The sequence below is a fragment of the Theobroma cacao genome, chromosome 8 (genome assembly GCF_053813885.1).
Source record: "Theobroma cacao isolate CCN51 chromosome 8, ASM5381388v1, whole genome shotgun sequence".
Lineage (NCBI taxonomy): Eukaryota > Viridiplantae > Streptophyta > Magnoliopsida > Malvales > Malvaceae > Theobroma > Theobroma cacao.
In genome coordinates this window covers 8,849,782-8,876,718 of record NC_142646.1, presented here as the reverse complement: position 1 = coordinate 8,876,718, position 26,937 = coordinate 8,849,782, and the positions used below count along the sequence as shown (strand labels likewise).

General features: G+C 35.1%; 3 protein-coding genes and 1 non-coding gene across 5 annotated transcripts; 3 read left to right on the top strand and 1 right to left on the bottom strand.

Annotated features, from left to right (window-relative positions):
- Positions 1 to 9,154: 9,154 nt before the first annotated feature.
- On the top strand, positions 9,155 to 10,737 carry LOC18592526 (peroxidase superfamily protein). 2 transcript variants are annotated; one of them, XM_088808807.1, is made up of 4 exons: positions 9,155 to 9,509; positions 9,606 to 9,788; positions 9,867 to 10,032; positions 10,127 to 10,737. In XM_088808807.1, exons 1-4 carry the CDS (start codon positions 9,273 to 9,275, stop codon positions 10,564 to 10,566), a joined length of 1,026 nt encoding a protein of 341 aa, XP_088664933.1. In that variant the 5' UTR covers positions 9,155 to 9,272; the 3' UTR covers positions 10,567 to 10,737. The 2 variants fall into 2 exon arrangements, with proteins under 2 accessions (XP_088664933.1, XP_007019375.1); XM_007019313.3 differs by having other exon boundaries at positions 9,156 to 9,509; positions 10,145 to 10,737.
- A 4,116-nt stretch (positions 10,738 to 14,853) lies between these two features.
- Positions 14,854 to 17,804, top strand: LOC18592525 (putative glucuronosyltransferase GUT1). Its single transcript, XM_007019311.3, has 8 exons — positions 14,854 to 15,523; positions 15,629 to 15,775; positions 15,918 to 15,982; positions 16,408 to 16,477; positions 16,585 to 16,803; positions 17,027 to 17,170; positions 17,257 to 17,392; positions 17,473 to 17,804. Exons 1-8 carry the CDS (start codon positions 15,065 to 15,067, stop codon positions 17,700 to 17,702), a joined length of 1,470 nt encoding a protein of 489 aa, XP_007019373.3. The 5' UTR covers positions 14,854 to 15,064; the 3' UTR covers positions 17,703 to 17,804.
- Positions 16,869 to 16,949, bottom strand: TRNAL-AAG (transfer RNA leucine (anticodon AAG)). The gene has a single exon. It is a non-coding gene; the product is annotated as a tRNA-Leu (tRNA).
- A 6,343-nt stretch (positions 17,805 to 24,147) lies between the features above and the next one.
- LOC18592524 (Pentatricopeptide repeat (PPR-like) superfamily protein) lies at positions 24,148 to 26,237 on the top strand. Its single transcript, XM_007019310.3, has one exon. The coding sequence runs from the start codon at positions 24,287 to 24,289 to the stop codon at positions 26,021 to 26,023; it is 1,737 nt and encodes a 578-aa protein (XP_007019372.3). The 5' UTR covers positions 24,148 to 24,286; the 3' UTR covers positions 26,024 to 26,237.
- The last annotated feature ends 700 nt before the right edge of the window (positions 26,238 to 26,937 follow it).

Here is a 26,937-nt window from a genome sequence, read left to right as displayed (position 1 = left end):
AAGAGAAAATTGCGATAAGAGTAAAAAGGTCATGTAAAGCTTGTTATGAGGTTAGTTGCAAGGTCAATGTTCGTGCAACAAAGTTACCTGATAGAGGAGAATATTGGCAAGTTCGGACATTCCACAAAGTACACACCTGTACCGTTGATGGTTTGCAAGGGTGGTTTGCAACTATGAGTGCGAAGATGATTGGTGAACTTATGTCACACAAGCTTCGGGCTAATGGAGTAGCATTGAGACCTAAGGACATAATTTGTGAGATAAGGGTTTAGTGGGGATTGGAATGCTTGTATGGTAAGGCTTGGCAAGCGAAGGAGTATGCGGAGAGGCTTGTTTTCTATCCACCGGAGGAGTCATTTCAACTACTACCATCGTATTTTTATATGTTAGAATAAGAAAATCCTAGCACATTGACTACAATGGCTACTAACGAGGAAGAGAGATTCAAATATTGTTTCTAGTCATACGAGGCTTGTATTCGAAGGTTTAGAGATGTAATGCGTCATACGGTTGCAATTGATGCTACACATCTCAAAAGTAGGTTCAAGGGTGGTTAAAAGGTGTCCTGTTTGTTGCTGTATGCAAAGATGAGAACGAGTGCGTATATCCAGTTACGTTTGGCATCGGCCATGTTGAGGACGAAGACTCGTGGACGTGGTTTCTTAGCAAGTTGCGTGATGCGGTTGGTTGTCTTGAAAACATTATGTTCATTTCTGATCAGCATCTCGACATTAAGAAAATAGTCCAAAATGCATACCCAAAAGCGCACCATGGTTTATGCGGTTATCACTTGAAAAAAAACTTAAAAAACAAGTTCAAGCGCGATGATGTTTGTATGCTTTTCACCCTTGCTCGAGATTGCTATAAGGTGGCCGATTTCAACAGACATATGGACTAGATACAACAGATTCACCAGGGAGCCCACGCGGACCTTGTGAGAATAGGGCCTGAGAAATGGGCACATGCATGTTCACCGGCAAGGCGATACCAAAAGATGACATCCAACATTGCAAAATGTGTTAACTCATGCTTGAAGCATGCAAGACAAATGTCGATCACTATTTTGATCGAGTTCATCAGAGACATGTTCCAGCGTTGGTTCCATGACCGGTACGAGGAGGCCGTCAAGATGAGCACGCCCCTCAACCCTTAGGTTGCAAGGCAGTTGAGCAAAAGGTTCAATGATGCACATCGCTTTCTAGTTAAGCCTATCAATCGAGTAGAGTTCGAAATTAAAGATGGGAAGATGGACAAACTTGTAAACCTGTCCAAGAAGACGTGTTCATGTTGTGAGTTCCAAACAGATTTACTGCCATGCAACCATGCCATTGCAGCAATAAGGTCAGAATATCTTTATTTCTTATTTGAATCGTAATTGACATATCATTTACATTGTGCTTGAAGATTGAGTTTATTGTGTTTTTCAGTAAATGCAATCGTGAAGCCATTGAATTCTACGCTGACTACTACAAGACAACCATTTTGATGGAGGGTTATTCAGGATCCATTAGGCCGGTTGGGCATCCTAGTGAGTGGGACATCCCCCCTCATGTGAAACAAATTGTCGTCTTGCCCCCACCTTGGTGAGGCCAAGCGGGAAGACCTAGGAGGAGAAAGATCCCATCCGCTGGTGAAGGTAGTCGAGCATGGAAATGTTCGCAATGCAAGAGGTACGGGCATAACAGACAGAACTGCCCATCCCCAGTTGTAGTTCCATCCACAAATTCGGCACCATCTTTAAGTCAATCGGCGCCTCCACAACTGCCCCGAGCCAAAGCATGTTCAAGTTGCAGACAAACCGGTCACACACGCAACAACTGTCTAATACGAAGGACAATGTCTGAAAATGTAGGGTGTGTTGTGGATAAAGACAGCTTGTTCGCCTAACTAAATGTGTCTGAAAATTGTAATTGATTTTGTTTAGCTTTAAGGATTTGTCTGCTAAAGGTTATGACACGCCATGCATAACAAGTTAAACTTTGTGACATGCCATGCATAACAAGCAAAAGGTTATGACACGCCATGCCATGCATAATAAGTTAAACATTGTGACACGCCATGCATAACAAGTAAAAGGTTATGACACGTCATGCAGTATCGTGGGGTGACACGCCACAGCCCAATTCTTATGACAAGCCGACTGGAAGCAGATTAATGGCGTCACACGCTGAGTATCTGGAGATTTATGATGTCACATGGCACAACCCAATCGTTCTGACACATTGAGTGGAAGCAAATTTATGGGTTGACACGCTGAGTGTTATTGGATTTACGACATCACACGCTGACTTCTTGCAGATTTTTGGGCTGACACGCTGAGTGCAACCAGATGTATGTGGGGACACACTGAGTGGTAGCATATTTAAGGTGTCACACGCTGACTTCTTGCGATTGTGTATCAAATTAAATATATTCTGTATAGAAAAGGAAAAAAATTCTTGGTATCAAATTGTTTATGTATAGGCAAAAAAATTAATTATGTACAAAATAATTATATAAAGTATATTGTGTATACAGAAAGAATTAATTCTGTTTACAATGAATTGTATAAAATAAATTGTGTTTACCATAAATTTGTGTATAAAATTAATTGTATTAAAAAAAATCTGTATACAAAAAATTTGTACAAACAAGGGCCGATATGTTTAAGGTTCGCTCTCACAACTGTTGGAAAAAATTTCTAGAGCGTATTGCCGATGCATTTTTGCAATCATATTCTGCTTAAATTCAATCTTCTGTGATTACAAAAATGGTCCATGTACCCTATCATGAACATACCGCAGTTGACACTATCATTCTGCCGATGCACTTTAACTTTTGGCAACTGAATATCCATTGGCATTGACATCAAATCCCGTCTCTTCTGACGTTTGTTGTTGAAATAACTAGCTTGGTGGCAGATGAATGACATCATTGTCGTCAAGGGTGTCATCTGACCTGCACGAACTCCGTTATCCTTAGCATCCGAAGTTCTTGCTAAGTCCACCACCTTGATTGTCCACCTCACCAAGTCGATCTTCGCAACCACCCAATGCCCACCAACGTTGCAAGGCACGAGGATGAAATCCACATCTTCCCATTTTTTGGCGTATGTCGGCCTTTCACCCTCCACATACCCCCGCAACTCATCTGGAATTTGCATTGCGGCCCGAGCATCTTCCGTTGGAAATTTCGTGTGTAGCATACAGATGGTGTCCTGTGAAACATGATCGGATTAGCTTACACTTCATGCAAACAAAAACTTAGTATTTGTAGAGTTGAACAATTTTTGAATAAATTTATGAAGAATATTGTGTCAACCACGCATGCACGGGTAGTGTACAGCTTCGACTTCGGCCCTGTCATTCGCTTGTCGAGTAGGTTGAGGCATGTGTCGATATGTTCACTTGTCATTTCCTCAGTGGGATCCTCTAAGGTTATGAAAAAGTCAGCCCCTTAATCCCCTAAGATGCCGACATTACGCTTGCATATGTTCCAAAATGAATTTCATAAGTCTTAGTGGATTAATGTTTCATTAAAATCATAATATTTGTAATGTTATTTATGAGCTTACCTCGCCGACTCGTTTTTCTTGAAAGCTTCATAGTCTTCTACGATTTTATCCTTCACATCTCGACGGGTCACTAAGAGGTCGACGAACCGGCTTGCCATGTATTTGCTTGCCATTTTCAGCCATGCCTGCTCAGTTGGGTCTAAAATTTTTGCTGCACCATGATGGACAGCAGATGACTCTAGTGATGACGACTGTATCTCAACTGCATCAAGAGTGCTCCCACGATAAAGAACAATAGCTCCTGCTGCTGCATCGAGGAATGCATCGGTCGGAGAAAGATGCTCTCCTTCAGCCACGACTGAGTCAAGTTCCCCATCCCCTCCAGCAGATGCATCGATAATGGACTCAAGCAGAGGCACATGCTTTCCTTCAACATCATCTGATTGAAAAGTGACATCCACTGCCACAGCTTCATTGACGACGTCATCGACATGAGTTTTGTGCTCTCCGTCAACACCAAGAACGTCATTGTCAATGTCAACACTAGGTTCATGATGCTGTCCATCATCAGCATCATCGTGGTTCAGACCAGCACCGTGAGATGGACTACCCTACAAAATGGGAAAAACCCTTAGTTAGCTCATAAAATACCACAAACCATAAACAGTAAAATGTTGTGACACGCCGTGCATATCAAGTTAGATGTTGTCACACGCCATGCATATCAAGTAAAATGTTGTGACACGCCATGCACATACCCTAAAATGCTGTGACACGGCATGCATAATAAGCAAAATGTTGTGACATGCCATCCATAACAAAAAAATTATTGTGACACGCAATGCATAATAAGTAAAACGTTGTGACACGCCATTCATAACAAGCAAATTGTTATGACACGTCATGCATAACAAGTTAAATGTTGTGACGCGCCATCCATAACAAGCAAACACTTGTGACACGCCAAGGATAACAAGAAAAATGTTCTAACACGCCATGAGTAACAAGTTATATGTTATGACACGCCATGCATATCAAGTCAAATGTTGTCACACGCTAAATAGTTGCTAAATGCAAACCATCAAAATCCAAGCGAAGATAGAATAACGTACTTGTGATTTAAGGCCGTCAAGAATTCGAGCAACGATAATATCCTCAAGCGTCTGCATTGCTACACTCAATGATTGAATTGAAGCCTTCAGCTCCAACATCTATTTTTCATGCTTGCGCATGATCCGTCGGAGCTGACGGGTAGTGACTGCTCCATCATTGACTGTTCTCGACTAGGTCAACTGCAATAACATATATAACTGTGTTATTCAATAATCATATATGGAATTGTTGAACATTAACTGTTACAACTTTGATATCCTAACTAGTGGCTCGTTAGCAGTCTGAGGTGGAGCCAGACCCATCGGTGCTTGAAAACCAGTCGTCGCTTCCGCAAACTGCAATTACATATATAACTGTGTTATTCAATAATCATGTATGAAATTGTTGAACATTAACCGTTACAACTTTAATATCCTTACTGTCGACTCGTTAGCTGTATACGGTTGAGCCAGATCGATCGGTCCCTGAGGACTTGTTGTCGCTTTCGTAAATTACAATTACATAAATTATTGTGTTACTCGATAAACATATGTGGAAATGTAGAACACAAACCGTTAGAACCGATCTTACCGACGGGTCATTTTCACTGTGCATCTGAGGAGGACCAGTGGGTGGTTCAGAAGCTGTCGATGCATGGTCCAACTGTAAACACATAAATGTTATTCGATAATCACATATGAAATTGGAGAACACAAAATTGTTACAATTATCCTTACCGGCTGTTCACTGTCTTGACCATGGTCGTCCCCTTCGTCCATCAAGTTAGGGCCTGACAGCTCATCAACTAAACCAGCGGCTATGCGCATCCGCTTTGTGCCACCAGAGGCTCTTTTCTCCTTCAATGTTCTCTTTTTTTGCCTCGCACCTATGCCCCAATTCGATCAATCCTCCATGTGCCCTATTGGCACGTACTAGTGGCTCTCCGATAACGGGACATCAGGTCCATAAAATACTCCCGGAGGGCCTCATCCGCAGTGGGTTCTAACGTCTCCAGTGCCCACAATTGCAAATAAACAAATAAAATGTTGTCATTATCGAATAGGGAAAATAATTATTCAAATATAACGCAAAAATTAACAGTTGTTCACTCACATCATCAGATGACTCTAACTTCTGAATTGCCTTGTAGAAATCTTTAGGCTGATTGCAATCTCATCTGCACATTTGTGGGTACACGTTGTCCTTTGGACCAAAGGGGGCAACTATTTTTCGGAGGGTAGGAATTGCCTCCATTGCCTAGACAGCCATCTCACATATGGCTTGCTATAGCAGGACCATTTCCTGCTTTGGATTCACATCTTTCTCCTTTCAATTTACCACCGTATCAAGGATTTCTGGTTTCACATCATTAGCCAAGCTTTCGATTCATGACGATCGGTTCCTCGTTCAATTTAATATCTCTCTTCTCCTATTATTTGAATGCCGTGTCCCAAATCTCTGAAAACCCATCTCATGCAACATTATTTTGTTTTGCACAACCTTCGCAAAAAAAAAAAAATTATGGGTATTTTGCACAAACAATCTTCGCATATTTTTTTTTCTCTCATTTTTCGCCTGTTTGAGAGTGCACGCTAACGAAGATGGCTCATTAAGGGCATTTTTATCCCAAAATCATTTTGGTGGCTAAAAACAGTTAAAATTATCCTGAAGATTATTTACAAAAACACGTTATTTTTAAGGGTTAAAAAAAATTCCCTTAAAAAAAATGTCAATAGAAAGATAAAGATGAAGGCTTTTCTTACTAACCTGACTAAAGGAGAGAGCAAACTCCGATAGCTCTATATTCCACATTGTTGCTATCAGTTAGCTTATTTTGTTGGAAAGAATTTGAGTTAGGCATAATATTTTTAAAAAAATTTTAAATTATTTGAGAAAATTTAAATAAATTTTTATTATTCTATTACGTTCAATCAAATTTTTATATTTTTATTTTGATTAATTACTATTAATCAAAATAGTACTTATCATTTTTATATCCAAATGGTATTGACGTGGTGGATGAAAATACTACATGACTATCTTATCATAATAGAAAAGTATGTTTTATTATCATCTACTATGATGTACCATAATCTATTATGACATGTCAATACCACATATCATAGATAATAAGAGACAATTTGACTAACTACATTGAGTTTGAACTTAAAATAAAAATATAAGAATTTAATCAAAAAAAATAAAAAATAAATATTTATTTTAATTTTCATGAATAATATAACGATTTTTTAAGTAATATATATATATTTTTTGGAAAATCTATTTTTTTAAGTAATATGTTATATATATATATATATTATATTATATTTAGTAGAATTTGAGAAAGTTTTGATATAAAGAAAGCAATGTTGGGAAAGGCAAAAACGTGAGACTACAATGGATTTGGAAGCTAGTAATAGCCATATCCAAAATAAGCAAATCCAGTTTCCTTGGTCAACCATTTATTTCTCTTGCTTTGCACTCTTTACCATGATGCTCATCAACTTTAATGTTGAGAAGAGGTTTAGCCAACTAGGTAAGGATTGAAAGGCTGAAAAGGCTTTTTCACTTATCTCATGAACTCATAAAAGAAAAGGAAAAAGACAAGGAGAAATTAGAAGAAGGAAGGAAGAGTAGAAGACGTGTTATCTGATAAAAGTATAAACATCCAAAGCTAACTTGTAACCATTACTCCCCACCAAATCTAATAACGTCAGAGAAAATTGTAAAGGAAAGGAAAGGAAGCGTTTCTTTGTCTTTGCCAGTTCCTGAATCTTGAAAGAAGAAAAAGTTAGTGCATTACGACTAAGACAAGTTTATGCTAAAAGGGTTTCTAAATCCTTTTAAGATCAATAAAGATTTTGTTTGGGGAAAAAAGGTAACAAAATAAAGCCTTAATTACTTTTCTTAAGAAAAATTCAAGGTAAATAAAAGAATTGAGATGTTGAACATGTCTAAAAGCTATAAATGCTTTATTCTCGTTTTCTTTCGTTGTTTGTATACTGCATGCATTATATAACCAAACCATTTCCAATGTCAAGTAAAAATCGTAGGACTTGATTTGGTTAATGGTGGCTAAGATATCGTTGTTAATCAAATAGGTGTTGTTCAATTGTGATACATAGTTCAAACGAATAGGTAATCTTAGTGATAGGTGCATGTATTCTTCATTTAAAAAGTTATGCTCCAATTTTTTTTTTCCATAAAAATTTAAATACCCACTTGTCCCATTTTATCACTTGAAACAAACCAAGGGGCGGGTATAATTTTTGTCCAATATTAAAGGGAAAAAATGAGAGGTGAATGTGCAAAACAAACAAAAAAAAAAAAGTTAAGAAGTAAAATGCGGGGACTCTTATGCACCATTTATATTAATATTTATGTCTATAAATTTTTTTCATTTTATTTTCTTTTTTTATTTCTCGATAAAGAAAAGGGTGAATTTAAGTTTACTTTTTGAGTGTACATATATATATATATATATATATATATATATATTTGTTTATTTATTGAGTCAAAAGGTCAAGTGTTTTTTTTGCTTTCTTCTTTTAATAAGGCTGATTTTAGTTGGCGTGATGCACGAGCTGCTGGGTGTTTATATAAATGAAATAGGCATAATATTTAAAAAAAATCTCTAAAATATTTAAAAATTTTAAATAAATCTTTATTCTTTTATTACATTCAATTAAACTCTTATACTTTTATTTTGAATCAAATAAATTTTTATAATTAATGATTAACTTAATTAAAATGTCACTTATCATTTTATGTGGTGCTGATGTGATGTTAGCGTGACATACTGAAATATGATAATAGATGATGACGTGACATGATAATATGTTTGTATAATATTGTTCATACTCTATATTAACGTCATGCAAATGTCATATGAATATAAAATGACAAGTGATATTTTGATTACTATTAATTAGTCAATTATTTTTTATAAAGGTTTATTTAACTTAATATAAAAATATAAAGATTTGATTGAATGTAATAGAAGAATAATGGTTAATTTAAATTTTCTTAAATAATTAAAGAATTTTTTTGAATATTATGCCAATACAATATCATAAAAGGAATAGTAATTTTTGTTTAAATTCAATTATCAATCTAAGAAAGCCCCTTGTAAGTGACCTACAAGTCTACAATTGCACCTACTATCAAAATGCCAACTATTATGCCAGATCAAAACATGATGTCATTTTTATTAGAACTACAATCATACTCGATTAAAAAGAAAAATATAGTAATTTTTGTTTAAATTCTAACACATGATGTAACATAGCGCATAACCTATGCAGCCAAGTTAATAACATAGTGCATAACCTATGCAGCCAAGTTAATCAAAAAGATTTAGGGTAAACAATACGTATGGCATATCATAACTTGATGATATGTAATGAGTTCTTTACGCCCACGACAACAATTTCCTGTGTCTTTCCCTTTGTTAAATCTAGACGAGAAAAAGCACCTTGATAGTACGAGTAGTCAAGTTAATTCCAATTATTGGAAAATGGAAATGGAAAAAGGTGGCCGTGGCATACAAGTAGACAAGCAAAGGGGACATAAAGTTCAACCTCCATATTCAAGAGATCATAACTGGTAATTAAGCCATCTCTTCCAAAACACTCTTTCCTTTCTTCTCTAAGTATTAGTCCTAAGTTCCCCTCCACTCACTTGTTCAATGACATTTCTGACTTCCAAAATGCACAAACACACTCTAGTTGCCCTGATTTGGGCTTTGCTTATTCTTCCTAACATTTTAGGTGTTTCCCAAGGGCAACTAGGAGTTGGCTTCTACTCAAAAACATGTCCCACTGCTGAATCTATCATCCACAAAGTTGTTCAGAAAGCAGTGGCTGACAGTCTTAGGAATGCTGCATTATTGCTAAGGCTTCAGTTCCATGACTGCTTTGTTGAAGTCTCTCTCTCCCCTTCTCTCTCTGTTCTTCTCCCTGCAAACACACATATAAACAATCTCAATGATTTCTTTATTGTTGATGTTATTTAATTTCAGGGCTGTGATGGGTCGATTCTGATAAAAAATGTTGCGGATGGTGAGTTAAAAGCACGAGGAAACTTGGGAGTGCAAGGTTTTGACATCATAGAGAGCGCCAAAGCACGGTTGGAAAATCTGTGCCCTGGAGTTGTTTCTTGCGCAGACATCGTGGCTTTAGCTGCGAGAGATGCTGTATCCTTGGTAAGTTACATTTGTAAAACGCTTTTCTTGGTTTACATCTTCTATGCTCTATTGCGTGCTGCAACCTGTTTTGTGCAGGTTAAGGGGCCATTTTATGATGTTCCAACCGGCCGCAGAGATGGACGGCTCTCAAGGATGTCCCTGGCTGAAAACTTGCCTGATGTTGATGATTCAATCCATGTTCTCAAATCCAAATTTAGGGCAAAGGGTCTTTCTGATAAAGACCTTGTTCTTTTAAGTGGTGGTATGTGCCTAATGGCCTAATCCATAAATTCAATATGATTATAATTTCGATTTTGGTAATGTTTTTCGAGGACCTGAAACTCATATATACTTAGAGATGAGTTGTATTTCAGGTGCGCATACAATTGGGCTTACAGCCTGTTTCTTCATGCAACATAGACTCTACAACTTCACCCCAGGGGGAGGCTCTGATCCAGCAATTAACCCTCGCTTCCTACCACAGCTCAAAGCTCATTGCCCCTTAAATGGAGATGTCAATGTCCGAATACCTCTTGATTGGGCGACTCAAAATGTATTCGATGTCCATATCTTGCGCAATATCAGAGATGGAACCGCTGTGATAGCATCCGATGCTAGGCTCTACGATGACAGAGAGACCAGGCAAATACTTGACTCTTATATCAGCTCTAATGGTTCTGGAACAAGGCCATCTTTTAATGCGGATTTTGCTAAAGCAATGGTGAAGATGGGAAACATTGGGGTGAAAACTGGCTCACAAGGAGAGATTCGGCGAGTTTGCAGTGCTGTTAATTGATCAGTTCACTGGAAATTATGAAGCTAGCTGATATAGTAGGTATGCCATTGTAGGGTATATAAATTAAGGCAGATTGTGTACTTTGTATGCCCAAAGGCCTAGTTCAAGGAATTTATCCATGAGGGGCCTGATGGGAGTTAATTACGAAGAAATGAACTTCAATTTTTGATACTGGTGGGAGTTTCTTGAGCGATCATGAAGAATTCGGGGCAAAGAGCAATTAAATGAGCAACTAGATTTCTTAATTGATAGGTGTTAATTTCGACAAAAACAGTTGAGTTCTTCCTGTTCAACTAATCATTTTACATAGCTAATACAGGTATAACTAGAGAGTGCTGTATAATTGTTAACGAAACGTAGCTTTATGTATCTGTAATTAGCATAGTTATTAAGCTTATGAAAAAAATTTTCCATAGGTAATTATTCTATTTAAGGAAACCAAACAAGAACAAAGAAAATATTGATGCAAAAAATAATTTAGGAAAGAAACAACACAGCCATTGGAAGCCACATAGAGTCCTGACACATTAAATGATTGCATCATCGCTGTAATATTGTAGTGAAGCTCTCATGACAGTAACTTGACTTGAGTAGAGAAGAGAAATTTGGCTTTCTGATTTAGCAGATAAATCTAAATGGTCCTTGCATCTCAACGATGTTAATTGCTATTGTTTATTTGTCGTGGAGTAGTGGAGTCCATACAAGTGTTAAAGTTTTTCAGCCTATTTTGTCGAGCTTGCATGAGCTTACCAGCTGGCCTAAGACAAAACCAGGCGGATGAATCAGCTTGAGATGTTACATTCTCACTATCTAAATTTGGAGGTTCTAGCCAAGTTGCAAGTTGTAAGCTTTACCGTTTGTGAACCATATATATTATTTGACTTCTTTCTTTCTATTATTATTTGTCTAAGAAATCTGTAAGCTGTTAATCTTTTAAATTTATTAACATTTTGATTCATTGCTTAGTGTATAATTTCATGTTTAAAAAATAGGGTTTGAATTTCTTTCCTTAAATCCAAAATATATATATATATATATTAACAATTTTGATTTCTTTATTCTATAATTTATTATTTACAGAATTACTAATATAATTTTGTTTTTTCATAGACAAATATTTTAAATTACGTAATAAAGGATATCCTATTTCATAAATTAGTTCATCCCGTTAACCCTCTTTCACGTCCAACCCTTAGATCTCTCGTAACATATATAAGATAGGCTTTCCTAATTGTCTATTTGACCAAAGTGAATCTATTCCACTTAGGCTTAGAGACCAATGGACCCTTAGCCAAGGCAATCAAGGCCGTGTCTCGTGTGCCGAGGGACTCTCTGATTTTGGAAACGAGATTCTTTCGTTTTGGCCCATGAAAGAGACGTATTATCTAACTTCAATGTCTAAAAACTTTTAACTTGATATCGACTGATGAGAAAATAAAGAGAAAACTAAACAGTCTCCCGTCCCCAACTAGGTGGCTACAGAAACGTTAAGGTGGAGCACGCAAAACCATCACAACTTAATATCAACACCAAAGAGAATGGTGGTTGGAAACAGGCCGGTTGATGGGGAGAGTTTTACAAGAACTGGTTAGGGATAAATGAGGGCCACTTTCTGAGCACAATGTGAAAACCCGGCCACACCTCTTTTAAATACACGTGTGAGGCTTGAAAAATACAGCATGTAACATCATTTTAGTAGTACGTTTGAAAACCTAAAATAAGTCCTTTCTATGTAAAATATATTTTTTTGTTCTTTGGATAAATTATTGAAAACATTTTTCATTATTTAAATCATCGTTTGAAAGTATTTAACCTCAGCGTGTAAGTGTTTTATTATTTTGAAGAAAATAAAAGGACACCATTTTGAGATTTTATTAATTTTAAGGAAATAAAAGGTGGATATTTAATCGATTTGAGACTTTCAAGTCACAATATTTTATTATTTTGAATGAAATAAAAGGATATCATTTTGAAACTTTATAATTTTGAAAGAAATAAAAATAGATGTTCAAACTATGTTAGAGACTAGGGGTGACAGAGCTAAAGATTTAGGGCTTTAGAGCAAGAAGGTTTTTTTTTAAAGGTGATGGAAATTGTCTTACGCCTCAACGAGCACAGGCGGAGCCTCCTTATGTGATGGGCCTCCAAAATTTAAAATTTTTTTTACATGTTATATAAAATTTTTAAATTTTTTAATAAATTTTCTTAATGGCTCTCCTAAAATAGTTTTTTATTTAATAATTAATACATATAAAGAATAACAAAATAATTTCATATGCATGACTCAATTTTAAAGTTTTTTTTTGTTTTTCCTTTCAATTATATTATTATTTATATTTATTTATTTATTTTTATTCTATTTATTCATTTATTCTAAATCTCTATAGATTTTTTTTTACAAATTTCTATGAACCATCAATCGTATTCTTTTTCTTTTCTTTTTTATTACATCATATGTAGATTCTATTTTTTACTTGTTATATTTTTTTTTTCTATTATGGAGATTTTATTTTTATGATTTTAATCTTTAAAAATAAATAAATTATTATGTAATTCTCAAATATAAAATGCAGTGTTGCACTGTTGCTTAAAATTTCATCAATATATTATTTTTTATTCAGAATAACCAATGCGTTTTATCATGTATGTTGTAAAATTTAAGTAATAAGGATATATATACAAATTGATAAAACGAAATGATTGTATTTCTTTCAATACAATTTTATTTATTACATATATTTAATGGCTCTCAAAATATTTTTATTCTTCAAACTGTTTGATAAAATTAGAGTCATTGTAATTAGCATATTGCTAGTTAAGCCTAGCAAATAAATTCTAAACTAATATGCTAAGTCTATCAAATTTAAAAAATATAAAAGTGAGTCTAGTAATCCAGATGCATTAAGTTTTAATATAAATGTAAACCTATCATAACATATTATATCTTAACACTCTAACTTAATAGCTTATCATAACATATTATATTTCAGTAGTTCAACCCGATAATTTACTATGTTAATTAGTAATTTAAGAGGCAAATAGAAAATAAAATGAGAGCTAGAACACACAAGGTATAGAGACAATTTATTTGAATTTGAAAAATTATTTTTTCTTCCACTCTTGTGCGCAGCGAGTGAGAGAGACTCATTTCCTTATTCCATTCAGTCATATATATATATATATGACATCATCATTACTATTAATGTGTATTTTTTTATATGTCAAATGTTTTGTAAATTTTATTTAATCTTTAGATGAGTGATGATTGAATTATATATAAAGTTCTATTTGATTGTTTAATGTCTCTTTTTGTTTGTCCCTCCTTTAAAAATGCTTTAGCTCTGCCCCTGTCAACGAGTATTTTACACTTTGACCCATAAAACAATTTTTCTTAAGATTTCATTTTCAGTCATCCAACCGTCATTATGTCCTGAAAATGTTTTTCAAAAAAATCTTACTTAAAAAACAAAACGCAACCTAAATGTGAACATGTATAAGTTTTCCTCGAGAAGTCCTGAATTTCATTCATCGTGAATGTTGAAATATGAGGAATGCTGCAGGCAGATGACATTGTCTTCAGCAACAAAAAATCTTTCAGCTTATGATTGCTAGTGCACGGGTACAGTAAAGAGTTTAACTCCATCCCTCATCATTATCATCCTTTCTGCATTTAATCGAAATTTATAGCTTGAGTTTTGCAATTAGGATTGCATGCACAGAAATCATGAGCATAATTGATTATTGAAAATGCACGTCACCCATGATTCGCATATGGAATTTTGACTTTTCCACGATGCAAACTAGGAATAATAGCACCAGAACTCAGCTAAATTGACATGTTATGACTTGCCATAAACATGCTTCGCTCACCTCTCCTTGCAAATGCTTCAATCTCATACAATGATGGGTCTGACACATTTCTATATGTTTCATAATCAACCGATTGAATTAATGGTGCCATTAGTTCTGGCTCAATGCTTGCTTTGCTTCTTTTACGAATTGGTTGATCAAAGGGCACTGCGAACGTCATCTCTTTTTATTCTGTTATTCTCTCCGAATTCCAGGTGGCAAAGATGTTGAGTGCGATCCACTCCACTCTCCCGTGCTTCCCCTTCATAATCACACGTGTGTTCTGTTTTGTGTGTTTTTGTCTTCTTCCCAAGCATTGAAACATCCAGAATTCAGAGAAGAGAGAAGAGGACAGGAGGGCAGCGAATTCCTCTTCCTCGCAATCTTCCACTGGCTGTAAATTTGATAACAAAGCAATTGATGTTTCACGGGGCTGCATTAGTGTTCATTCTGGATTCTTCTGAATGCTGTTGCATTTTGTTTAACTAAATATATATGCTGCTGTTTTGTCAATGAATGTTTTCCGGGCGGGCTTCTTCTTCGAGTTCCCATGCCACAATCACATATGTGACCCATCACTTTCCGAAGAATTATTACGGCATTTAAAACTGTTAATTCACAGGTCTTTTGAGTATTAAATAATGATGGAATGACAATTGACAAGCCATTCATAAATTCCTATATTTTGTGTTCTTCTTCCTTTCCAAGCATTGCATGTTTAATTTGGTTCTCTATGGGAACCTTGAATTCCTACCATAGAACAAAAAGAATCTGGCACCATGGGACGCCGTGCACCAACACCCATCAGATAGGCGCCCTGCTTCTCATCGTTGCCACCCTCTTCATCAACCGGCTCTGGGACCATCTTCCTTCAGCTCTACACAACAATAGTCAGTGCTCGATATTCAATCAGGACCGCTCACATAGAAAGTTGGCGCACTTCAATGGTGGATATCCTTCCTGGCCAGAGAGAGGATATGGGTCTCACCTCTCCCTCAAGATTTACGTTTATGATGAGAACGAGATTGACGGATTGAAGCCATTGATGTATGGGAAAGAAGGTGTCGTCGACGTTGATATTTGCTATCAAGGCCAGTGGGGCACTCAGGTATCCAAAGTTACATGCCAAGCGCTAACTACTGCTAAAATTAGTAACAATGCCGCAATCGGTATTGATCTTAATTAGTAATAAAGAGGTCGCTGTAATTTGTAGGTTAAAATACACAGATTGCTGTTGAGCTCAAGATTTCGGACGAGAAAGAAAGAGGAAGCAGATTTCTTCTTTGTGCCAGCATATGTTAAATGTGTTCATATGCTGGAAGGTCTTACAGAAGAAGAGATAAACCAGACCTATGTTGAGGTAAGATCAATTCAGTTCATGGCTAGCTAACAGTACTTACATTCTTTTGGTTTGCATGTCTTTGTTTGTATTCAGTTAAATGTCTAATTACTTGACCCAAGTCCTTACTCTAGAATGACCATTCTGAAGTGTTGTTTTTCAGGTCTTAAGTCAAATGCCATATTTTAGGCGATCTGGGGGTCGTGACCACATATTTGTCTTCCCAAGGTATGAATATGGATCGTTGGTCCTCAGATTTTCTGCAGGAAAGTTGTATGAAATCGAGATGTCAATTTGATGTCATCCTTTTAGTCTTTATACAGATTTGGTTAATTGATAAGCCATAAACAGGACATAATTGTGGCTTTCTATCTTCTAAGCTACTGAATAGGAAGCTGCGCATCGAAACTTTCAACCTGCAAGTGAGGCTTGATCCTGATTGCTGGATCATATTTCTGCTGTCACTATAAGGCATATGTAGGCCTTAGCTAAATGAGGGAAACTTGATGGTAGAACTCAATATAACATAATTACTCAGAATTAATTGTATTTGAACAAGAGTTTTACGTATTCAATTGCATTTGAATTAAGAGTTTACAATATTTCCTCACCTCTACAAATGCATATATATATCTGCTTTTCACTTGATGCAGTGGTAATGGAGCTCACTTTTTCACATCTTGGAAAACATTCTTAAACCGTTCAATATTTCTTACTCCAGAGGTACGATGCTTGCTTGGTTTGGCATATGCATTTATGATTATTCTGAATAAATTTATTAGAACTCGCAAAGTTGCTTAAGAATGTTTGAATTTGATGTGCTAATGCAGGGAGATCGAACTGATAATAAAAACTCAAGCTCCTTCCATACATGGAAAGATATCATCATTCCTGGCAATGTCCATGATGAGATGACTAAAAATGGTGCTGCCCTGGTTGAGCCTTTACCTTTATCAAAGCGAAATTACTTGGCAAATTATTTAGGACGTGCACAAGGATTGAAAGGGCGTCTTCAGTTAATAGAGCTGGCGAGACAGTATCCAGATAAGGTAAGGTGTGGTCTCCAGTTAATAGACTTACTATTTCATTTATGAAAGGAAAGGCCAAAAGCCGATGTTGAGAGTGGGATTTGAACCCACGCCCTTTCGGACCAGAACCTTAATCTGGCGCCTTAGACCAACTCGGCCATCTCAACTTCAAGGCATAGGAGTCATTATTATATATATTTTATAGAAGAAATGATTCAGTTTTATTGCATTTTTTCCCAAACAGTTGGAGGCTCCAGATTTGAAGCATGATCCCCCTGACAAGTTGTTCAAGCTGGAGTATTTTGAACACCTACGCAATGCCAAATTTTGCCTAATTCCTCGTGGATTATCATCATGGACGTTGCGCTTCTATGAATCTTTCTTTGTGGTCTGTCCTCACTCCCACTCCCACTCCCTATCTCTATTTGTTTTGTTCCAATTCTAAATACAGTCTAAATGATATTTGTTGCATAGGAATGTGTTCCAGTTATCATATCAGATCAAATAGAATTGCCTTTTCAAAATGTAATTGACTACACTCAGATAACAATAAAATGGCCAGCTACTCGGATAGGTCCCCAACTTCTAGAGTACCTTGAATCTATTCCAGGTTGGTTGATTCACCATTCCCTTGCCTTGTTATCTCCAATGTTTCAACTTTTCATTCTTTTTCATTTTGCTTCTTTGTAGATGAAGTTATAGTGGGTATGATAGCTCGTGGTAGACAAGTGAAGTGCTTATGGACTTATGCCCCAGAGATAGAACCATGTTCAGCAATGCATGGGATCTTGTGGGAACTCCAGAGGAAAGTCAGGGTATTCCACCAATCAACTGAGACATTCTGGCTTCATAATGGGACTATTGTGAATAGAGATTTAGTAGAGTTTCATAATTGGAAACCACCCATGCCTTTACCTTGAGATGATTCTTTCATCTTTCTTGTTTATGTACCCTTCTTGTGCAAATTGCTTTGAAATCAAGAGCCTTTACTGTATTAGTAAATACAACCATCTCTTTGCCATTGAATTCCTTACTGGAAAATAGTGTATTTCATAAGGTTTAAACATCTCACATTGCTAAGATACAAAAGAGGTGAATGCCTTATATATAAAAACCCATTATGGGCTTGTTGTAAGTAAAGAAAAATGAGTGGGCTCGCGCACACATAAGATTGGGCCATACCTTGAGAAATTTCAAATTTTCCCCCCCTTGCACCCGAATATACACGTGGGCTAGGCCCAAGTGAATTTTGTACCTTAGCTTTAAATTTTTAACTTTTTTCAAACTTTGATTGAATCAAACTTAAACTCTATCATGCTTGCCTAACTCTCCTGATTTTGCTCCAACCTTTATCTGACTAAGTACTCTACCATGTTAATGACTCTCTTAATTTTGCTATAACGTATACCTAACTAAGTATACATGTTGACCAAGTTTTTTCTTTAACTCCTTGAGGTTTTTCCTCAACTCCCTGATTTGGTACAACATTCACTTTATTTGATGCAACATTCACTTCATTCCCTGCCTATAAATATAGCCTCTCTACTTCACTCACAAAACACCAAAAGCCTCTTATCTGCCTTTCTCTATTTTCAACATATTTTCTCTACTTCCTTTCCTTCCCAGTTAGGTTCTTTCTTTCTGCTGTTTTTGTCATCCCTTAATAGTTTATACAAACTATAAGGAAAAATCTGTTGAATCTTAGAGGATAACTGTTACAATCCTTTTGCACCGAGTTTTATACTTTGAAGGGGCAAAAATTATCCTTAAGGACTGTGATACCACGCCTCAGACTACCTAGTGTTCTTACTTGCTTTATTTTATTTTCATTTATTTTCTAATTTTCTAACAATCTTAAGGATAATGAATTCCCACGTTGATAATGTTGTTGCCTTTGTCTCTATTGCCACCATCACTGTTAATGGTTCCACCATGGCTCCCATTTCGTTGACTGTTCCTTTTATGCCTTTGGTTTCATATGCCAAATCATTTTTAGATATTTTCAAAATAGAAGACTTTGATGGCAAAAACTTCAAAAGATGGCAAGAAAGGATTTTTTCAATCCTTGATGTTCATGGGGCGGCTTTTGCGTTAATTGATTCCAAGCCAAATGATGTCAAGATGCTGGAACCATGGATTCACGCAAATAAGGTATGCAGGCATACAATCATTAGCACACTTTCTAATGAGTTGTTTGATGTATATAATCCCTACAAAGAAGCAAAGCAAATATGGAAGTCAATGATTGCCAAATACATTGCTGAAGATGTTGGGAAACATAAGTTAATGATTGGCAACTTTTATCATTGGAAGATGACAAATGACAAGGACATTAAAAGTTAGATCAATGAATACGACAAGCTAGTGGATGACTTGAATGTTGAAAAAATCAACTTGTAAGAATAGTTCGTTGCTGTATTGCTGATTGAGAAGCTGTTAGAATCATGGAATGGCTACAAGCAACAATTGAAGCACAAAGAAAAACAATTGTCACTTTCAAAATTGATTATGCACATCATCATTGAAGACACAACCTGAAGAGAGATTAAGGCCTCCAAAGCAAAAAAAGTTACAACTGAAGCCAATCTGATTCAAGGCAGAACCCAACGTCAACAAAGGTACTCTTATAAACCTGACAATAAACCCAAAGTTTCTCATCCCACTTTTAAAAAGAAGGGTAATTGTTTTGTTTATGGAAAGCCAAGGCATCATGCAACACAATACAAGAAGAGAGTAAAGGGAAATAACAAACCTATTAATCCAAGAGTCAACTTGGTTAAATTAGATGAATCTAATGATGTAATTGTTGCAATCATTTCACAAGCCAATATGGTGGCCAGTGTGAAGGAATGGGTGGTAGACTCAGGAGCTACTAGGCATATTTTTATTAACAGAAATGCCTTTACCTCCTAACTCCAATAGGAGAAGGAGAATAGATAATATACCTTGGTGATTCTCAAACTGTTCAAGTTCTTGGTAAAGGGAAAGTCCTTCTTAAGCTCATATCTGGCAAGACCTTAGCTCTGAATGATATTATTCATGTTCCCAATATAAGGGTAAACCTAGTGTCTATGGCCTTATTGGGCAAGGTTGGGGTGAAAGTGTCATTCAAATCTGATAAGATTGTAATGACAAAAAAAATGTGTTTGTAAGTAAAGGTTATTGTAATCAGGGACTCTTAGTACTTAACATTTTCAATATTTTGAATGAAAATGCCAGTTCTTCTGCTTACATGATTGACTTTATTGATTTAGGGCATGGTAGACTAGGACAAGTTAGCATTCCCTACATTCGAAAAAAGTAATCACTTGGTTTAATTTCTATTATTAAAAATGGATGCTTTAATAAGTACGAGATATGTACTGAAACAAAACCAACTAAGAAAACTTGTATTTTAGTAAATAGAGAATCTGAAGTATTAAGTTTAATTCATACTGACTTTGGAAATCTAAACCAAATTGACTAGAGATGCTGAGTAATACTATGTTACATTTATTGATGATTATTCTAGATTTACTAAAGTTTAATTTCTTAGGCATAAAGATAAAGCTTTTGACATGTTTATTAAATCTAAAGCTAAGGTAGAAAATCAACTGAATAAAAAAAATAAAAAGAGTTAGATCAGATAGATAGCGTGAATATATACCGATTAATGATATATGTGAAAAGAAAAGAATAATTTATGAAATTACTCCTCCATATTTTCTTGAATCAAATGATGTAGCTGAAAGGAAAAATAAAACATTAAAAGAAATGATGAACCCTATGCTTATTAGTTTTAATGTACATGAAATTTGTGGAGTGAAGCTTTATTATTTGCATGTCATATTTAAAATATAATTTCTTATAAGAAACTAGTAGGACATCTTATGAATTATGGAAAGGTTATTCTCTTAACTTAAAATATTTGAAAGTGTGGGGGTGTCTTGCTAAAGTAATGCTTCCTGAATTTAATAAAAGAAAAATTGGTTCTAAGACATTTAATTGCTTGTTTATTGGTTATGCTGAATATAGTGTTGCATATAGATTTCTTGTATTAAAAAGTGATGTTCTTGATTATAACACAATTGTTGAAACAAAAATGTTGAATTTTTTGAGCATATTTTTCCATAAAGAACTGATACAATTTCTCATACACCTTTTAGTAAAAATGATTTTGAAATACAAAATGCTGATTTGAGAAGAAGTAAAAAACCAAGGAAAGAAATTTCTTTTGGTAATTATTTTTATACTTATCTTTTAGATAATGATCCTTTAACTTATACTGATGCAATTTCTTTTAAAGAAAGTCCATTTTGGAAAAAAGCCATACAAAATGAGATTGATTCGATTTTATAAAATCAAATCTGAGAATTGGTTGATTTGCCACTTGGAGCCAAACCAATTGGTTGCAAATGGATTTTTAAAAGAAAATTTAATTCTAATGGTTCAATTGATAAACACAAAGCTAGACTAGTTGCAATGGGGTTTACTCAAAAACAAAATATTGACTATTTTGATACTTTTGCTTTAGTATCAAGAATTTCATCTATTCGTGTTTTATTTGCCTTAGCTTCAATTTACAAACTTGTTGTTCATCAAATGGATGTAAAAATCACTTTTTTAAATGGTGATTTAGAAGAAGAAATTTATATGGCACAACCTGAGGGATGTGTTCTTCCTAGTCAAGAAAACAAAGTTTGTTAATTGACTAAATATTAAATGGCTTGAAACAAGCACCAAAATAATGGCATGAAAAATTTGATAAAGTTCTTGTTAGTAATGGATTTTCTACTGTTGGAGTTGATAAATTTGTGTACACAAAAATTGTTGATAATGAATGTGTGATTATTAGCTTATATGTTGATGATATGTTTATTTTTGGTACATGCATTGATGTGGTCAATAAAACAAAATGTTTCTTGGCTTCCAAATTTGATATGAAAGATCTTGGAGAAGCCAATGTTATTTTGGGTATTAAACTAATAAGAAATGATAGTGGCTTAATGCTAACACAAGAGCATTAAGTTGAGAAGTCACTTAAAGAGTTTATACATTTTGATATCACATATGTGAGTACTCCTTATGATAGTAACATCCAATTAAAGAAATATAGAGGTGATAGTGTAGCTCAGTCTACGTATGTACAGATTATTGGGAGTTTGCTGCATTTGATGAATTATACTCAACTAAATATAGCTTATGTTGTATGTAGATTAAGCAGATATACACAAAGTCCCAATCGAGATCATTGGACTGCCTTGAGCAGAATGATGAAATATTTGAAAGGTACCATAAACTATGGTATTTTATATAATAGATTTCCCACTATATTAGAAGGATACAGTGATGCTAACTGGATCTTTAATTCAAATGAGACAAAATCCATAAGTAGTTATGTATTCACCCTTGGTAAGGGTGCTATAACTAGAAAATCAGTCAAACAAACAATAATTGCTAAATCTACAATGGAGTTAGAATTTGTAGTTTTAGAGTTGGATGGCAATGAGATTGAGTGCCTGAGATACCTCTTAGCAGATATTTCGTTGGGAATGAAACCAACACCTTCTGTGTCTATGCATTGTGATTGCCAAGCGGCAATAGCCATTGCAAAGAATAAAACTTTCAATGGTAAAAATAAACACATTCGTTTGAGACACGATGTAGTAAAGCAGTTGCTTAGAGATGAAATTATATCTATTGATTATGTGAAGTTAGAGTTGAATTAAGCTGATCTTTTGACTAAACCCTTGGGAAGAAAATTAATTAATACTACATCGAAGGGAATGAGACTTGAGTCAATTGAAGAAATCAACAAATAATAGTAACCCAACCTATGTGATTAGAGATCCCATGAATTAGGTTCTTATGGGTAATAACAAGTTATTTGTTGATAAATTAATACACTATTAAAATTATTCTCCCATTTATTGTGTGTGAATAGTTCAAAACTGCAATGTAAGAGAGGTTGAGTTAAACTCTTAATGCATTCCATAGCCCTTATGGGTAGTGTATTATACTGCAGTAAACACTTGATGGAATCAACCTATATAAGTGTGAAGTGGGGCTATTCCTATGAGAATTATGACAAATTTTCTAGAACACTTATGAATAACCAAGCACGTGCATGGCCTATTCGCGCAAAATCACATTGAATAGCAGAATTTATGGGGGTGTAATGTGATTGATGAAAAACTATATTTCACATAAAGAATTTTGGTTCATATAAGTTACAAATTTCACCAAAATTCTGTGACTTATGTTTCATTCTTTCTAAGGATGGTTCATAGCTTAAAAAGCACCATTCATGATGCATTGCACTCAAGTGAAATTTGAACCAGCAAAACTTTCTATGAAACTTTTTGAAATATGTGAGAGATTGTTGGAAAATAGTATATTTCATAAGGTTAAAATATCCCACATTGCCAAGATACAAGATAGGTGAATGCCTTATATATGAAAACCCATTATAAGTTTGTTGTAAGCAAAGAAAATGAGTGGGTTTGCATACACATAAGATTGGGTTAGACCTTGAGAAATTTCAAATTCCCCCATTGCGTGTGAATATACACGTAGGCCCAAGTGAATTTTGTACCTTGACTTTAATTTTTTAACCTCTTTCAGACTTTGATTGAATCAGACTCAAACTTTATCATGCTTGCTTAATTCTCCTGGTTTTGCTCCAACGTCTATCTGACTAAGTACTTTACCATGCTAATGACTCTCCTAATTTTGCTACAACGTATACCTAACTAAGTATACATGCTAACCAAGTTTTTTCTCTGACTCCTTGAGGCTTTTTCTTTATTCTTTGATTTGGTGCAACGTTCACTTTATTTGGTGCAGGCTTTTTCTTAGCTCCCTGATTTGGTGCAACGTTTACTTTATTCCCTGCCTATAAATGCAGTTTCCCTACCTCATTCACAAAACACCAAAAGCCTCTCATCTTCTGTTCTCTATTTTCAACATATTTTCTTTGTTTCCTTACCTTCTCAGTTGGGTTCGTTCTTTCTGTTGTTTATATCATCTCTTAATAGTTTGTGCAAACTATAAAAAAAGGTCTGTTGAATCTTTAAAGATAACTGCTATAGTCTTTTTGCACCGAGTTTTATATTCTGAAGGGGTGAAAATTATCTTTAATGATAGTGATAGCACGCCTAAAACTATTTAGTGTTCTTACTTGTTTTATTTTATTTTCATTTATTTCCCAATTTTCTAACATTCCTATCTTCCTCTTTTTATTTTTTTGTGATTAATCATGTAACTTATTATCAATATTAGTATTATTATATTAGGATTCTTCACTTTCATGCAAAAAACTAACAAATTTTCACATATAAAGAAGATGACAACAGCTTTCTATCATTAGCCTAAATTAAACTATGTCTTACAGGAAGAGTAAGCATTTCGTATTTAATACTACAAGTAGCATTAAAGATTGTCGTAGATGGAATTTTGATAAAGCTTTCTTCTTTCTGCTCAAAAGTGACAAATCTCCCTCCAATGACAGTCAAAACTATGGGACATGAGAACGGCAAACTTGCCTCAAAACCCACAACAAATTCCAAATGACCTTCCACAACAAACCATCAAAATTACAGAAACAATAGGCAAAAACAATTCGAACCCAAATCAACCCAGTTGGTCTTACATCATAAGAAACCGCCTTTCTCGAGGAACTCCCAAACAAGTGCTTTCATTGTACACCCAAATACGCCAAAAAGGACTCTACATTTTAGTCCTGGTTCCTTTGATTTTCAAGGCTTGTGCTTCTGCCTCAACCCAACCTTTTGGGAAATCTTTGCATGCAGAATCAATCAAAGCTGGGGTAGCCTTTGATTTACATACTGCCTCGTCATTGCTAAATATGTATTCGAAATGCGGCAATTTGATTGATTCCCGGAAGGTGTTTGATGAAATGCCTGAAAGAAATGTGGTGACGTGGAACGCGATGATTGGTGGGTATTTGAAAAATGGGGATACAAAATCTGCATTGGATTTATTTGAAAATATATTAGTTGGAAGAAATTCAGTGACTTGGATTGAGATGATTAATGGGTTTGCAAAGAATGGAGATACTTTAAAAGCCAGGCGTTTTTTTGATAAAGTTCCATTAGAGCTGAGGAATGTGGTGACTTGGACAGTGATGGTTGATGGGTACACTGCAAATGGAGAATTAGAGGCTGCAAGGGAACTTTTTGAAATGATGCCTGAAAAAAATTTCTATGTTTGGTCATCAATGATTTCTGGGTATTGCAAGAGAGGTGATGTAAAAGAAGCAAGAAACATTTTTGATAGAATCCCTGTTAGGAATTTGGTGAACTGGAATTCCTTGATTTCAGGTTATGCACAAAACGGGTTTTGTGAGAAAGCTTTGGAAATGTTCAGGAAAATGCAAAGTGAAGGTTTTGAACCTGATGAAGTTACTATCACAAGTATTTTATCTGCTTGTGCACAGTTAGGTGAATTAGATGTTGGAAAAGAAATCCATTATCTTATTAAGGAGAAGGGAATAGTAGTTAATCAGTTTGTTTTGAATGCATTATTGGATATGTATGCCAAGTGTGGGGATTTAGCTCATGCAAGATTGATCTTTGAAGGAATGAGTCGTAGGACAAGTGCCTGCTGGAATTCTATGATCTCTGGTTTTGCTCTTCATGGACAAAGCAGTGAGGCTCTTGAGTATTTTAGAAGAATGGAACAGTCGAATGAGATGCCGGATGAGATCACTTTCCTTTCTCTTCTATCAGCTTGCGCACATGGGGGATTTGTAGATGCTGGATTAGATATATTTTCCAAGATGGAGAAGTATGGGTTGGTACCAAGCGTCAAACATTATGGTTGCTTGGTAGATCTTCTGGGTCGTGCTGGAAGATTGAAAGAAGCTTTTGATTTAATCAAGAGAATGCCAATGAAACCAAATGATGTAGTTTGGGGGGCTCTACTTGGAGCTTGCCGGGTTCATCTGGATACGAACATGGTAGAGCAGGTGATGCAAGAGGTTGGCAGGTTGGCACATAATTCACATTATGTGCTGCTGTCAAATATTTACGCAGCTTCAGACAGATGGGAAAAGGCTGAAAAGATGAGGATGACCATGGTAAGTAAGGGGTTTCAAAAGACTCCAGGCCTCAGTTCAGTTATACTCAGTCGCATAGATCTAAGAAGTCACCATTGCTCTGGAACCATGATGGACCATGCAGAGATGTGGGAAAATGCAAATTGCATAGTGGTAGGAGACAGCAGATTTGCAGTTAGGTAACTTCCAAAAGGCTAAATATTAAACCTGAATAAAATCATATCTTAAATTCTCACTTCATGGCCTGTATATACCGACTTTTTTTTGTTGTAGTTTTAAGATATTGTCTGGAAAATCATCCATGAGCAAAAGGTTACATACTTTGTGACCCAAAGATATTATTATACCTTTATGAGCAGAAAAAGAAAAAAACTATTTTCTGTTTTTCTCTTGCTCAGGCCCAATTGTTTTGGTTTTTTTAGCAATCCACTTCTCTCAAATTTTTTTTTTGACTTGTTATAAGGAGGATTCGAATCTTATTATTTAATTAGGAAGAATCTGTATCAACTAATAAGTAAAATATTCATTTTTATTACTTTTAAAAAAATAAAAGCAAATTTATTTAACTGAAGCAGAAAAATAGTTTCTTATTTGGAACAATTTCAAACGAATACAGTGAACCAAAAATAATTAGAGTTGATTACAATATTATGAAATATTTACTAAAAAAAATAAAAGGTTTGATATTTGTTAAGAAAGAAATATAAAAATATAAGTTACCTTTAAATTAAAGTTACATTTTCAAGTTTCAACCTATTAACACAAAGTTTGGCAAGATCGAATCCAGCATGGCCAATTGAGATCGATGTGTTTTTGACTTGTCCTTGGTCAAATCTCATTGAAATAGGTTTAATTTACCACGATTAATTGGATCATAGTAGTTTAAAATAAATTTTCATTGACATATGATGCATTTGTCATCAGATTTAGATTTTTTATAATCGGTTTTGACTTTAATAAATAGGATTGAACTTATTTTTAATCATTTTTTTGGCATGATGTTGTTGATGACATGTTTCACTAAAGATCGCCATCTTCTCATTTTTCTCATTTCTTTTCCATCGGCTGAAAGTTGAAAATTCAATTAGTAATCAAGG